The 15,283-nt window shown below is 30.6% G+C and overlaps 1 protein-coding gene across 1 annotated transcript; it reads right to left on the minus strand.

The window, feature by feature from the left end:
- Window positions 1-672: 672 nt before the first annotated feature.
- On the minus strand, window positions 673-1,743 carry LOC131631543 (4-hydroxy-tetrahydrodipicolinate synthase, chloroplastic-like). Its single transcript, XM_058902338.1, has 2 exons — window positions 1,316-1,743; window positions 673-1,198 (listed from the first exon to the last, which is right to left on the minus strand). Exons 1-2 carry the CDS (start codon window positions 1,741-1,743, stop codon window positions 673-675), a joined length of 954 nt encoding a protein of 317 aa, XP_058758321.1.
- Between the last annotated feature and the right edge of the window lie 13,540 nt (window positions 1,744-15,283).

Below are 15,283 nucleotides of genomic sequence, written 5' to 3' on the forward strand. Positions count from 1 at the left end.
TTGTGTAATCTGCTTTCAAGAAGCAACTTTGTAAACACAGACCTTTGTATTCAACTTGTGAGTTGATAGTTCCTTGAGAGACTAGGAATTTAGTCAAGATTCTCAAGAAGACATTGACGTGTTGTCTTTGTGGTTTACAACATTGACGGTTGGTCTTTGTTGTCGTTTCTATAGTTAGCTCGGTTATAATGGATTAAATTCTTATTGAGAAGGCAAAGTCACCTTGACGGGTAGACTGGATTAACTTTGTTAACAATGAATCAGGATAACAATAATTATGTTATTTATTTTTGTTTTTGTGTTCTTTGTTTTATTTGATATTGAACCTTAAAACTCAATTCAAAACCTCTCTTTCTTGTGATTCACGCACCTTCAAAAATAACTAATATAATAAATAAATTAGAAATTAAATATAATGTATTAAAATTGTATTCGAATAAAGTCCTTATTATCCTTATATCATTATAATAAAATAGAATAAGAATAAGTGATGTACTAAATAAAAGAATAAGAATAAGTAAATGTGTAATCTAATAAAATTCATGTCACGCAAGTGTAATTTACCTAGTAATCTAGTAATTCATTATGAAACAACTTGCAAGGTTAATAAACAAAAATAAAAGATTAAGCAAAGAATTGTTCAAATTGCTTCCTATTTCCACCAAGACTGAGCTAGTAGATTTCTTCATAATATGTAATAAAGTCACGTTGATCAAGAACTCTAACATCTTTTTCGCCAACAAAATTATCTCTGCCAATTTGTTCCACTAAATCCACAAACTCTCTTCTCTTTTCAACAGAAACAGGAACATGTGGTCTCCTAAAAACTGGTTTAATAACTCCAAGTTGAGCCAGAGCAGTATTCAAAGGATTGTGAAACAAAGTACTAATGTTCATAACACTCCAACCAGACATATCAAAAAGCCAATCAAATAATGGTTTCAACTTCAAATTTAATGAAGGATTCATACCTTCAAACAGGAGTTCCTTCATCAGACCAGGAACTAAATTTCCAGCAATAGAGTAAACTCCAGTGGCACCATATTCCCATATAGTTTTGTGGCTTTCTTCATCTTTTCCAGTCCAAGCATGAATTCCCTTACTTGCATAAGTTAGGATATTCCCTCTTTTGTTTTCCTTGATGCCAACAAAGTTAGGATTTTCAGACAATTCTTCAACTACCCTCATAGGTAATCCGCTGTATTGGTATTCTTTTTCGTCATATTTGTCTGTCATATAAACCGGCCCCATTAGCCCACGATATATAGAGACACGCCATTTATCAGGTTTATTAGGGGGATTTTCATAGTAAGACATAGTTGATGTGTTGTGTTGATTTCTGTATATTATCCCCGGGCCCATTGAAAGCAGACGATCGTAGTGAACAATCAAACGGTCGTCTGATGAGACATTATCATTATGAGGGTAAGGGTTTATATACATCGCGGCATCCATGTCATTACAGAAACTAATCCGGTTGTCTGATGTCGGTTTCCATCCAACATAGCCAATAATCTTGATTTTGTTGCCGAAGGATCTCCTTATGTGTGATACAAGGCTGTATAGGCCAGATAAGGTCATTACACCATCTTCACCGGCTGTTCCACCAACAAGGATACCCTGCACACCTTTTTCAATTTGCATGTTCACCATGTTATCGTAGGTATCAAGATCTATTTTGCCATTGTGTTCGTATGGAGTCTTGATGGCAGTTACCAGTCTCAGACTCTTCAACTCTTCCATTGAGGTCCTGTAGATAGATAGATAGATACAGTACACACAACTTAATACTTGGTGAACAAGTTTCTAATAAACTAAACTAAATATTTATGGGAAAAAACAAAGAAAAAGAAAAACATTTTGAAACATAGGTCAATAAAAATCATCAAAATCAATGAAGCAATTATTTACGTTAAAATCGATGAATCAGATATCCATGGCCACCAAAAAAGAGTAGGAAGTTATAACTAATAATGAAAATACCTGCAGCTGAAGTTGCGGTGGTTGATAGTGAGTGAGCGGAAAACTCCGGAAGCGAGTCCTCTAAACATGGCCATTGGTGGAACAAGTTTCGGTCTGAAAAATATGTAAAACTTTAGTTAACATGACGTAGAGATGTTATGATTCATTAGCCTATAACTCACCTTTGTTTTTACTATACTTCAAGTTTGCTTATAGTGCTGTATATGGCTATGTGTACTTGTTATTCCACTATAGCGCTATTGACAACATAGAGTAAGAGGACATAATATGAAAAGTTCAAGAAGCAAGTCAGAAAGAAATACCTTTTACCTTTCAAAGTGTGAATCTGGAAAGAGAGAAAAAAATTACTGAGATTTGTATGACAGACGCGTTAGAATAGTAAGAAAATCACCTCTTTCAAATGAGTGCTATTGACGGCTTTTGTGTGTGAGAGAAAAAGTAATGATTGGCGGTCTGGTTTTTCCCAACTTCTCCGTAAAATAAAACCCTAATAAAATAAATTTAGGTATCCGAGTTTAGTTGGGTATCAGTACCCTCCTCCAATAGAATTGTGAAATTTAATACACATCACTTTTTAATTTTATTTTATTTTAAAATAAATTAAAATTAAAATACAATTTACACTAAAGATATTGGTATCCAACTTAAACTCTTCGGTGTCAAGGAATTTATCATAAATTTAATGAAAATGTATCGACAATTTTGTCTAGAATAATGGTAATTTACTCCTAATGATGTGTCACTAATAACAAAATTTGGGTGTCAAAGAATTTATATTGACAATTTTGTCTAAAATAGTGGTAAATTACTCCTAATGATGCGTCACTAATAACAAAAGACATGTGTAATCAAATATGTAAATTAATTTTTACCTTAAAATAAATTTTACTACTTTTATATTTAATTAGTTATAAATAAGATTTCTATTTTTATTAATTTACATTGTAGTACTTTTTGTTGGATATTTCCATATTGGGTACTAGTGAAAAAATTCAGATTTTGAGAGATTTTTACCATCATTCTTCTTCATGTCAAATTTGTTTCTTTGATTTTTATATTTTGAGAGATTTTTACTATCATTTTTCTTCACGCCAAATTTATTTTTTGATTTTCATCATATAATTCCTTTGCTTAACAATATTTTTTTTCCAATTATTTTAAGTTGTCAATCTTAATAAGAGAAAAAAAGTATGCATTCATAGTATAAAATATTTTTACACTGTCAACCAATCAGGAACATGTATCTAACTAAGTCACACACTTTTAATTTAAAAATATTGATATGACATGGCAGAATGTTATAATTCTATTAGACAATAGTATAAAGCTAATTTACACTGACAGCGCACAATCTTTAACCTCTATTAATAAATTTTTACTTTCGATTGTTAATATCAATTTCTCATAGACAAATCTTGTTTCTCATCTTTTCTTTTAACTTTAATCTCTTTCTGTTATAAACTTAGGCACAAATCAATTCACAGAAAATATACAAAATGAATTGTTATCAATTTGAAGCAAAACAGTTGGCTTATATAAGCCCTACAATGAGAAAAAAATAGGAAACAAACTACCCACGATTTACTGACTAATAAGGTGGTAAATAACTAAGAAATAGTCAGACTCTACTACCACTATGTCCTAAATACAAGGAATTATTAACTGACTGCATTTCGACAATTTCTACTGTAACTCTAATAACCCTAACAAATTCCTCCCTTAAACTGATTGCAGTAATGCTTTCAGTTTACTCATGGCACCACACATAACTCGCGCAACTTCAAGAACGCATTCAGCTTCAGTGGTTTTATCATAATATCTGCAACTTGTTCTTGTGTAACACAGTGTTTCAGCTCAACAATTCCATCTCTAGTCAAATCTCGCAAGAAATGAAACCTTACATCAATGTGTTTGCTACGTCCATGCATGATTGGGTTCTTGGATAGCTTAATGGTAGAACTGTTGTCACATAACACAGTGGTACACTTGCCTTGAGAATCACCAAGCTTTTCCAATACTCTCCTCATCCATATCCCTTGACAAACACAAGAGGCAGTTGCTACAAACTCTGCTTCAGTTGTGGACAAAGTAACGACGGAACGGTTGATGACACCTTTGCTTCAGGGCCATTATGCTTCTTGATCCAGAAAATGGTACTGATAGGTTTATCCTAGCCGGAACGGGTGATGGCACCTTTGCTGTCAAAAATATTTATAATGCATTGATAAATCACTACAAGATTGAGGAGAATGAATACTGGAAGATGATTTGGGAGTTGAAAATGTTGGAGTGTATTTGATTGTTCATGTGGCTGCTGAGACATGATAAGTTGATGACAAATGAAAATAAAAGAAAGAGAGTCTTAGGATTTGCGGCTTGTAAGTTGTGTGGTCATATCAACGAATCAACCTTACATGTGTTGCGTGACTGCCCGAAAGCTATGCAAGTCTAAAACTGTATTGCTGGTACTATTAGCAGTAACTTATTTAGGGAAAAGGACTTGGTTAAGTGGCTAACTAGGAATATTCTCAATACTGGCATTGTATCTGTTAATTGGAATCTGATTTGGATAACGGTATGTTATTACATTTGGATTTGGAGGAATAAGGATGGTCATGGAGAAGAAGCTCTTCGTCCTTTTGATTCGGGAGCGTTCCTTCTTAATAAACTTAAGGAGTAATTAGAGGCTATGAAGACTATGCAGGTTAGTTTGGACAAGATCAGGATCAAGAAAACCTTTACTTGGCTCCCTCCTCAAAACAATTGGGTGAAGCTAAATTCAGATGGGGCGTGCAAGTCCAAGTGTATAGGTGGTTGTGGTGGAGTCCTTCTGGATGAGAATGGTAGGTGGTTGGGAGGTTACTCAAAATACTTATGCCTTTATACGGTGTTTATGCCTGAAATGTGGGGTTTGTTTGAGGGTCTTAAGCTCACCATTTCCCTTGGCTATCGAAGGGTTAAAGTGAACGTGGACTCTTTAATGGTGGCACAAGCCATAAATAACGAGTGTTCCATGAAGAGAGGTAAGTTGCCGATTATTTTCCAAATTAAGAAGCTTATGGCGAATCTGGAAGATGTTCGAGTGTTACACGCTTATAAAGAAACGAACAAGTGTGTTGATATCCTTGTAGGTGTGAGTAGTGTACTAGTGTTAGTGGCACTGATATTGTTTTCTACAGGTCAGCGTCAAATTGTCTATTTAGTTTGTTAGACGAGGATTCTTGTGGTGTTTCCTTCTCTAGTTTCGTGTCTATTTAGTTCGTATCTGGGCCTCTAGCCCTCTTTGTAATAAAAAAAAATCTTATTAATTACTTATAATACATTATCAATTATTAAAATGTCAATAGTTAACCAATCATTTAAATTAATTGTAAAATGAATAAGATATATAGATATTTCATTTATTATTGAGAATACTTTCCTTAATCACTATGTTAATTGTTTAAATTTGGTTATAAGCCTCTGAACTCTGAAGTCTAAATATTTGTCTTTCCAAAACAACTACCTTGATCTACTTCTATCAATTTATCAGAAAATTTTAAAAATACCAATGATGAAATCAAAACTTACAATTTTTATGTTCTAAAAAATGATATACACTTTAGTGGATGAATGTTGAACAAACCGAGAATAATGTCGTTGTAAATGAATATTGATGGAATTAAAAGAAAAAAATAAAAAATAAAATAATTTTAAAATAAAATAAAAAGAAAAGAAAATTTTTATTTTGAACCAAAGAAAAAAATAGCATATGATATAAATAGTTAATCGATAAATATTTATTTACATATTCTTTAGATTTGTTAGAAAACATAAATAGTTAATCGATAAAAAATAAACAAATAATTTAGACAAAATTTTTTTATTGTACATTTATTGTTGTAAACAACGTAAATATTCCATATAGCATCCTATATGGCTTGATTTTTCTTTGTCCTGTTTAATTGTTCTTGTTGGCTGGATCGTGAGCAATTGCCGTGTATTTTCTTCTGTTTTTGAATTAATATATATTCCATATTTGATTCAAAAAACAACGTAAATATTTATTTACATATTATTGTAAATTATATTCTTTAGATCTTTACATGTTTATTATCAATGATTATTTATCCATTTAAATTTTACTCGGTGTCTAAAAAATTTAAAAATAACATTTTATTGTACATTAAAACTACCATTACTCGTTATTTAATATCAATAATTATATATAATTCAACTTCTAATATTAATGAGTGCATATTTAAAATTTTGAAACCTTAATCTTTTACTATTTAATATAAACATTCATCTTCCAATTAAAATTATAATCCTACCATTTATTGTCATCGATTATCTTAAATGCAAATTATAACTCAATCAAAATATGTCAAATAATACATATATATATATATATATATATATATATATATATATATATATATATATATATATATATATATATAGGGCATATCATATGAGAATGACATATTTATATGAGAATGTGAGAATGAATCTGAACCATTGGATTTTAAAATAAATTGTGGAGATTATAAGTGAATCTTTTTTTTCTCTCTCCTACTTCATTTATTTCAAGATGCATGAGAGAAAAAAAAGATTCATATATAATCTCCACCATTTATTTTAAAATCCAATGGTTCGGATTCATTCTCATATTCTCATATAAATATGTCATTCTGAGAATGACATATTTATATGAGAATGTGAGAATGAATCTGAACCATTGGATTTTAAAATAAATGGTGGAGATTATGAGTGAATCTTTTTTTTCTCTCTCCTACTTCATTTATTTCAAGATACAGGAGAGAGAGAAAAAAGATTCACTCATAATCTCCACCATTTATTTTAAAATCCAATGGTTCAGATTCATTCTCACATTCTCATATAAATATATCATTCTCATATGATATTTCTTCCTCTCATCTCTCATTTATATATATATATATATATATATATATATATATATATATATATATATATATATATATATATATATGGGAGCGTATCCGGTGAGAACTGATATCTTTTGTGAGAAACGAGAACTATCGATATCAACCATTTGATTTGATTAATGCTCAAGATTTAATAATGCTATATAAAGAACTCTTTATAGAATCTTTTTCTATTATTCTCAATATTTAAAATTTTCATAAAAATTAAATCTTACCAAAAATATTATTCTATATGCTATTTAATTTTATATCAAATATATCATTTTAATTTTTCCATGTTATTTCATAATTTTTTTAAAACTCTCTTGATTCTTTAAATTTATTATAAAAAATAAATAAATTATATTCTATATTTTGTTTATAGTTAGGGAGTTTTGATATTATTTATTTTATTGAAATAGACTATGACTGTAAAATAGACATGTCTAAGGTGTAGAACTTTATTTAATTTGTTGACTAAGAATTTTATTTATTTATCACCTATATATTCATTTATTAAAACTACTGAAGAATTTGAAATTATAACCTATATTTTAGGTTGGATGATTTATTTATTTACAAATTAGGAAAATATTATTATAGCAAGTTCTACTAAATAAAAATACATTATTAATTTATCATCTGTATTTTTATTTGATTAAAATTATTTTATAAGAAAACAATATTTTCATTTAATTTATTCTTTATGTTTTATTAAAAAAATTAAAGAATGTAAAAGTATTTAAATTCTGTTGATTTATTTATTTACGTGTTTGGAAATTTTTATTTTTACAAATTTTATCATTGTGACTATTTTAATAATTTATATTATTGTTATAATATTTTAATAGTTATGACTCCTCTTAACTATTGGCAAATTATAAATTTTAATCTTATTATTTATTTATTTATTTTCAATATAAAATTATCCTTACAAGAATGAAAATATTTTGCAATCTGCTACTTGCACGAATTATAACTTCATATCAGAAAAAAATTAAAAAAATAATAAGATTAAAATTTCTAGTTTAACAATATCATTAAGAAGCTACAATTATTAAAATATTATAACAATAGTAAAATTTATTTAAAATAGTTATCATGGTAAAATTTGTAAAGTTAAAATAAGAATTTTGGAAATAAATAAATCAATCAAATTAAAATATCCAAAAAAATATTTTAACAATACAAAAATATAGAATATGATTTTTTTTTTATAAGTAATAATTTCTGGAACTCCCTAACAATACAATAAATAATAATATAATAAAATTGTATATTTCATACATGTATATTTTAGTAAAATAAATAATATTAAAATTCTATAACAATAAAAAAAATATGATTTTATTTTGCAATAGAGTAATATAAATATGATTTTGTTTTGCAATTAAATTTTATATATTAATGGTAAAATTAAATAGCATATTGAAAAATATTTTTGGTAAGATTATATTTTTATAAAAATATTAAACATAATAGAAAAGATTCAATAAAGTGCTCCTTATGTGGAATTATTAAATCTTAAGCGTTAATTAAATCTGATGATTGATATTAATAGTTCTCATTTCTCATAAACGATATCAGTTCTCACCGGATACGCTCCCTATATATATATATATATATATATATATATATATATATATATATATATATAGGGCATATCATATGAGAATGATATATTTATATGAGAATGTGAGAATGAATCTGAACCATTGGATTTTAAAATAAATGGTGGAGATTATGAGTGAATCTTTTTTTCTCTCTCCTGTATCTTGAAATAAATGAAGTAGGAGAGAGAAAAAAAAGATTCACTCATAATCTCCACCATTTATTTTAAAATCCAATGGTTCGGATTCATTCTCAGATTCTCATATAAATATGTCATTCTCATATGATATGCCCTCCCTCTATATATATATATATATATATATATATATATATATATATATATATATATATATATATATATATATATAGATATATATAGACAGAGTTATTGTTATTATTCACACTACAAAAAAACTCCTCCCCAGCGACATAAGTTGCGACGTGGACAACACGTGGCTAGGAAATTCTTGTTGCGACGTGACCTAAACATCGCCACCTATATTTTAATAATAAATAACTTTACAGCTTTAAAGTGACTAGAAGTCAGACATGGGGTAATGTGAAAAACAGTTGCGACGTGGGATACACGTCGCTACATTAATTACATAAATTAATTCACCACACCCCATAACGTTCAAATGGGGGGAATATTCAAATTTATGAAAAATTTGGTTGTGACGTTATTATCACGTCGCTACATTTAAAAATCAAAAACAACGTTCCATTGATGTGACATAGTGGCAGCTCTGCAGGCGTGTATGTGACCGTTGCCATGTTGCGACGTGTATGTCACGTGGCAACTAGCGATGTGCACTCCACGTCGCTACATTGTCTTTTAATTCAACCATTTCACTTCCCCCCACCACCATTCACGAAACCCTTCTCTGCAAACTCTTTCTCTGCAAACTCAAAAACCCTTTCTCTGCAAACCCAAACCCTTCTCCTAAAATCCAACCCTTCTCTCCCAAATCAATTCAATCCCAATTCTTTTTTTGAATCAAAGGTAGTTAATGTTATTTTGATATTTTGTTTATTTTCTGATAATTTTATTATATATGTTGTTGTTAATTTTTTATTTTTTTCTGTATAGGTTAATTAGTAGATTGAAGAAGGTTGTAGATTGAAGAAGGAGGAGTAGATTGAAGAAGAGGTAAGTTATTTTTGTGTATTATAGTATATATTAAATAGATTTAATAGGTATATATGTTAATTTGTTTATAAAATTTGTTTAATAGGTATTGTATTTGTTGAAAATATATTGTGTTTGTTATAAAATTTATAAAATTCTAGTATATATTGTGTTTGTATATATTGTGTTTGTTATATTGTGTTTGTATTTGTTGTAGTATATATATATATATATATATATATATATATATATATATATATATATATATATATATATATATATATATATATATATATATATATATATATATATATATATATATATATATATAGAGGTATATATATATATATATATATAGAGGTATATATATATATATATATATATATATATATAGAGGTATGTTTATTATATATGTTTATTTATTAGGTATAATATAAAGTTTTCATTTTTAATTTTTATTATATATATTAGTTATTATAATGAGTAATATTATACTATATTTTAAAAAAACAGAATATATATTAGATATGTTTATTATACTATATTTATATATATTTGTTTATTAGATATGTTTATTATATATTTTTGTTTATTAGGTATATTATACTTTATTATAAAAAAATAGAATATTTATTAAAATATTTATATAGAATTTAATTTTTATTATAAATTTAATTTTTACATATATAGAAATTAACTTTTTATGTTTATAATAAAAAGATAATATTTTTATATTATGGATTATGAAAATAAAATATTAAAAAGAAAATAATTTTATACATATAAGTTATGAATTTTTTATGTTTATATAAAATAAGTTATTTTTTTGAAGAATAGAAAGATAAACAAACTATAATTAAAAATACATCATTTTTATATATATTTGATAAAAATAGTTTTATTAACAAAATTCTAATAGAATATGTTTTATATGTAATATATATTATTGTTTTTAAAAATAGAAATTATTATAAAAAATAATATACATATTAATCTTAATGAGTGTAAAAGTTATGTTTACAATATATTATTTATATTTAAAAATAAAAAATAAAATATTATAATTTAAAATAAAATAATATTTTTAATAATAGTAAATATTTAAAATTAGTATTTTTATTAAAGAATATTTTCAATATGTGTAGCTTAAAATGTGTAGTTAATAAAATAGTAACTTTATGGTTAACATAGGTTCAATATAACATGTGTAGTTAAAAATATTAGTAGTATTGTTATTAAATAATATTTTTAAGAATAGTAAATATTAACTAGTATACGTCTAAGAATAATATCAAGTTGATTAGTATTCTAACTCCAAATGACAATGATTGTATAAATGTGCAGTATGGAATATTATCGGTATTATCGTAGTTGGATGTACGATAGAACATTTCCAGGAAGAATGGGACTTAAACCCAATTTTATAGTAGGAGTTGAAGGGTTTATAAGTTGGGCGTTTGCTCAGGAATTATGTCGAAGCGAAGGAGGAGTTAGGTGTCCCTGTCTTAAATGTGAATGTAGACCAATAATTAGTGACCCACAGGAAATAACAGCTCATTTGCATAGAAGGGGTTTCATTGCAAATTATTGGGTTTGGACGTTTAACGGTGAAGAACTGCCTAGTAACGTACCAGAGACTAGCAACTCTCATGCTTCAAGTAGTCGGCCGCCTGTGGAATATGAGGAAAACTTTAATCTGATTGGTGACATGGTTGAGGATGCTTTTGGTGTGAACGTGACCTATGATGAGCCTGAAGATTTTGGTGGGGAAGAGTTGCCGAATGAGGAAGCGCAGAAATTTTATCAGTTGTTGAATGAGATGAATACGCCGTTGTTTGATGGATCGTCTGAGTCAAAGTTATCAATTTGTGTGAGATTGTTGGCCGCCAAGGCAAATTGGAATGTTCCTGATCAGTGTTTGGAATTCTTCGTAAAGATGATGTTGGACTCAACTGCAATGAAAGACAACTTGCCTACAACATTTTATGAAGCAAAGAAGTTGGTGTCGAAGTTGGGCTTAAGAGTAAGAAAGATTGATTGTTGCATTAATGGCTGTATGTTGTTCTACGACAATGAGTTTGGTACTCAAGATGGGTTGTTGGAGGAATGTAAGTTTTGTAAGAGTCCAAGATATAAAGTTCCCAGTAGAGCCGTTAACACTAATCAAGACCGTGTAGCAGTAAAGTCCATGTTTTATCTTCCGATAATACCAAGGTTAAAAAGAATGTTTGCTTCAATGCACAGTGCAAGTCAAATGATATGGAATCACACAAATAACACAAGTCCAGGCACTATGAGGCATCCATCTGATGGCGAGGCATGGAAGCATTTTGATCGAATGCATCCTGATTTTGCCGCAGAACCTAGAAATGTCAGGCTTGGATTATGCTCAGATGGATTTACTCCCTATGTCCAAGGGTCGGGAACCGCATATTCTTGTTGGCCAGTTATTGTAACCCCTTACAACCTCCCTCCTGAGATGTGCATGACAAAACCATACATGTTTTTGACGTGCGTCATTCCAGGACCTTCGAGTCCAAAAGCAGGAATTGATGTGTATTTACAACCTTTAATTGATGATTTGAAGAGATTGTGGATTGGAGAATGGACTTATGATATATCACGTAAAGAAAACTTTATAATGCGAGCTTCATTGATGTGGACCATCAACGACTTTCCAGCATATGGCATGTTGTCTGGTTGGGGTACGCATGGCAAAATGGGTTGTCCGCATTGCATGGGAAACAACAAAGGGTTCACGTTGGATAAAGGTGGGAAAAGCTCGTGGTTTGACTGTCACCGAAGAATCCTACCACGAAATCACTCCTATAGAAGAAACATGACAAACTTTAAAAAAGATGTACGAGTGAAAGATTCGCCTCCGCCTCGATTGTCACCATGGGCTATATGGGAACAAGTTAGTGAGCTACCAAAATTTACAGATACTGGCAAAGAATGCCGAATTGAAGGATACGGAGTCACGCACAATTGGACAAAAAGAAGTATATTTTGGGACCTCCCGTATTGGAAGGATAACTTGTTGCGCCATAATCTAGATGTTATGCATATTGAGAAGAATTTTTTTGATAATGTATTTAACACAGTGATGGATGTGAAAGGCAAAACAAAAGATAATGAAAAGGCCAGACAAGACATGGAAAAATGGTGTAACAGAAGAGAGTTGGAGTTGAAGCCTCTACCGAATGGAAAGTTATTAAAACCCAAGGCTTGTTTCACTTTGACTTCCCAAGAAGCTAAAGCTGTTTGTCGATGGCTAAAAGATTTGAGAATGCCCGATGGGTATTCATCAAATTTATCAAGGTGTGCTGACCCTAACACTGGGAAGTTGCATGGAATGAAAAGTCACGATTGTCACATTTTCATGGAACAATTGTTACCAATTGCATTTGGCTCGCTACCCAAACATGTTCTTGATCCACTGACTGAAATTAGTCAGTTTTTTAGAGATATTTGTGCGTCAGCTTTAAAAGTGGAAGACATCATGAAGTTGGACCAAAACATTGCAATCATTCTTTGTAAGGTGGAACAAGTATTTCCGCCTGGTTTCTTCGACTCAATGGAACATTTACCTGTGCATCTTGCATATGAAGCCTTTCTTGGTGGACCAGTTCAATATAGGTGGATGTATCCGTTTGAAAGGTTCATGGGTGATTCAAAGCGATCAGTGAAGAATAAAGCAAGAGTTGAAGGTTCTATATGTGCACATTACCTGCATCGAGAAACATCACATTTTTGCAGTCATTATTTCAATCACTTGATGTTAACTCCTAGAACCATACGGAATCCGGTAAATGTCAACCAGAGGAGTCAATTCACCTTATCAGTATTCGGTCTTCCAGGTCGACCTTCTGGAAAGAAGACTGTGCATTGGTTGACCCAGAAAGAAATGCAATCCGCACATGTCCATGTCTTGATCAACTGCGTCGAAGTTAAACAATACCTTGAGTAAGTTTACCCAATAGTTTTTTTACCTTTGTTGACAATGTCTGTATACCAAACTTATTTAACTTATGGTGTATATTTTGTAGGGAATTTAACAATGCCTATTTTCATAGTACCGGTGTACAGTCAACATCCGGCGTCATTCATGCTGAATTTCCCTTATGGTTCAAGCAAAGATTGTCTACCGTGTTTCCACCAACTCCAGAAATACTCCATTTGAGAAACTTGGCAGAAGGCCCTATCCAAAGCGCAAATGAATGGCACACATACTTCGTGAACGGATATAAGTTTCACACTGAGGCATGGACCGAAGGGAAAAAAACCATAAACAGTGGTGTATTTGTAAAAGGAGTTACAGATGGTGGTGAAGATGACTTTTATGGAGTTATTAAACATATCTACGAGTTGGTATACCATTACATGGATTCAGAAAATAAAGTTGTCTTGTTTTATTGTGAATGGTATGATCCAAGTAGAGGCACAAAAATAGACAGGTCATACGGTACTGTTGAGATTCAAATGAACCGGAAATACAAAGAGTATGATCCTTTCATAATGTCAAATATTGTTAGGCAAGTTTATTATGTACCTTATCCTTCATTTGTGACACGTAAAAGAGGATGGTGTGTTGCAATAAAAACAAAACCGCAAGGTCATATTGAAAATGGCGATCAAGTAGAAGATGTTGCCTATCAAGTTGATGATGTTGATCAAATTAATGAAGTGGTTGCAGCTGAAGACATTACAAGTTTGTCTGATACAATTGTTGAGGGACATCAAGTTGATGCATCTATATTGTTGGTTGAAAATAATGTGGATGAAGAGAATGATGAAGAGTTTGAATCCGATGACAACAATGAAGAGAATGACGAAGAGAACGACGAAGAGAACGACGAAGATAATGATGAAGAGAATGATGAAGAGAATGATGTGGATAGCGAAGATGAAGAATAACTAAACATTGAATGTATATTTATATGTTAATGAATATTTATTTATGTGTTAATGAATATTTATTTATGTGTTAATGAATATCTATTTATGTGTTAGTGGATATCTATTAAATATCTATTTATGTGTTAATGAATATTTATGTGTTAATAAATATTTATGTGTTGATGAATATTTATGTGTTGATGAATAATAAAATAGGTAAAATGCCACCTAAGAGTAAAGATAGTGGTAAGAAGTCCCAACGTCCGAGGATAGTAGTATGTGAGGCGCCTCCCATGGTCGTGTCTTCCCGCCCTCAGAGTGTTGATCCTATGTCTTTAGCCAGTACTCAGGCTTTTACCCCATTACTCTCCTCCCACACATTTCCGTCTGGGGTACCGCCATCCTTCCAGTACTCAGCGGTACCGCCATCCTTCCAGCATCCTAGTGTGCCCTCGTCCTTCCAGCAGGCGGGAGGACCTAGCTTTCCATTCACACATACTGGTGTGCCCCCGCCCAGCTTTCCATTCGCCCATACTGGCATGCCTTCATCCTTCCAGCATACTGGAGGATCTGGTTTCTCATATCCCATGCAGATGACTTCCTCCTTTCAGCATACGGGAGGATCCAGCAGTACACCTCCGACACAGGCTGGACGATCTCCTAGTCCACGCCCCACACAGGCTGGACGATCTACCCGTCCACGTCCGACACAGGCTGGACGATCTCCTAGTCC

Source organism: Vicia villosa, unplaced genomic scaffold, assembly GCF_029867415.1.
Source record: "Vicia villosa cultivar HV-30 ecotype Madison, WI unplaced genomic scaffold, Vvil1.0 ctg.000843F_1_1, whole genome shotgun sequence".
Taxonomy (NCBI): Eukaryota; Viridiplantae; Streptophyta; class Magnoliopsida; order Fabales; family Fabaceae; genus Vicia; species Vicia villosa.

Coding starts and splice junctions, on each gene's coding strand:
- LOC131631543 (XM_058902338.1), bottom strand. CDS start 1,743: ATGGAAGAGTTGAAGAGTCTGAGACTGGTAACTGCCATCAAGACTCCA. Junction 1,199..1,315: donor CAACACAACACATCAACTAT/GTCTTACTATGA, acceptor ATACCAATACAG/CGGATTACCTATGAGGGTAG.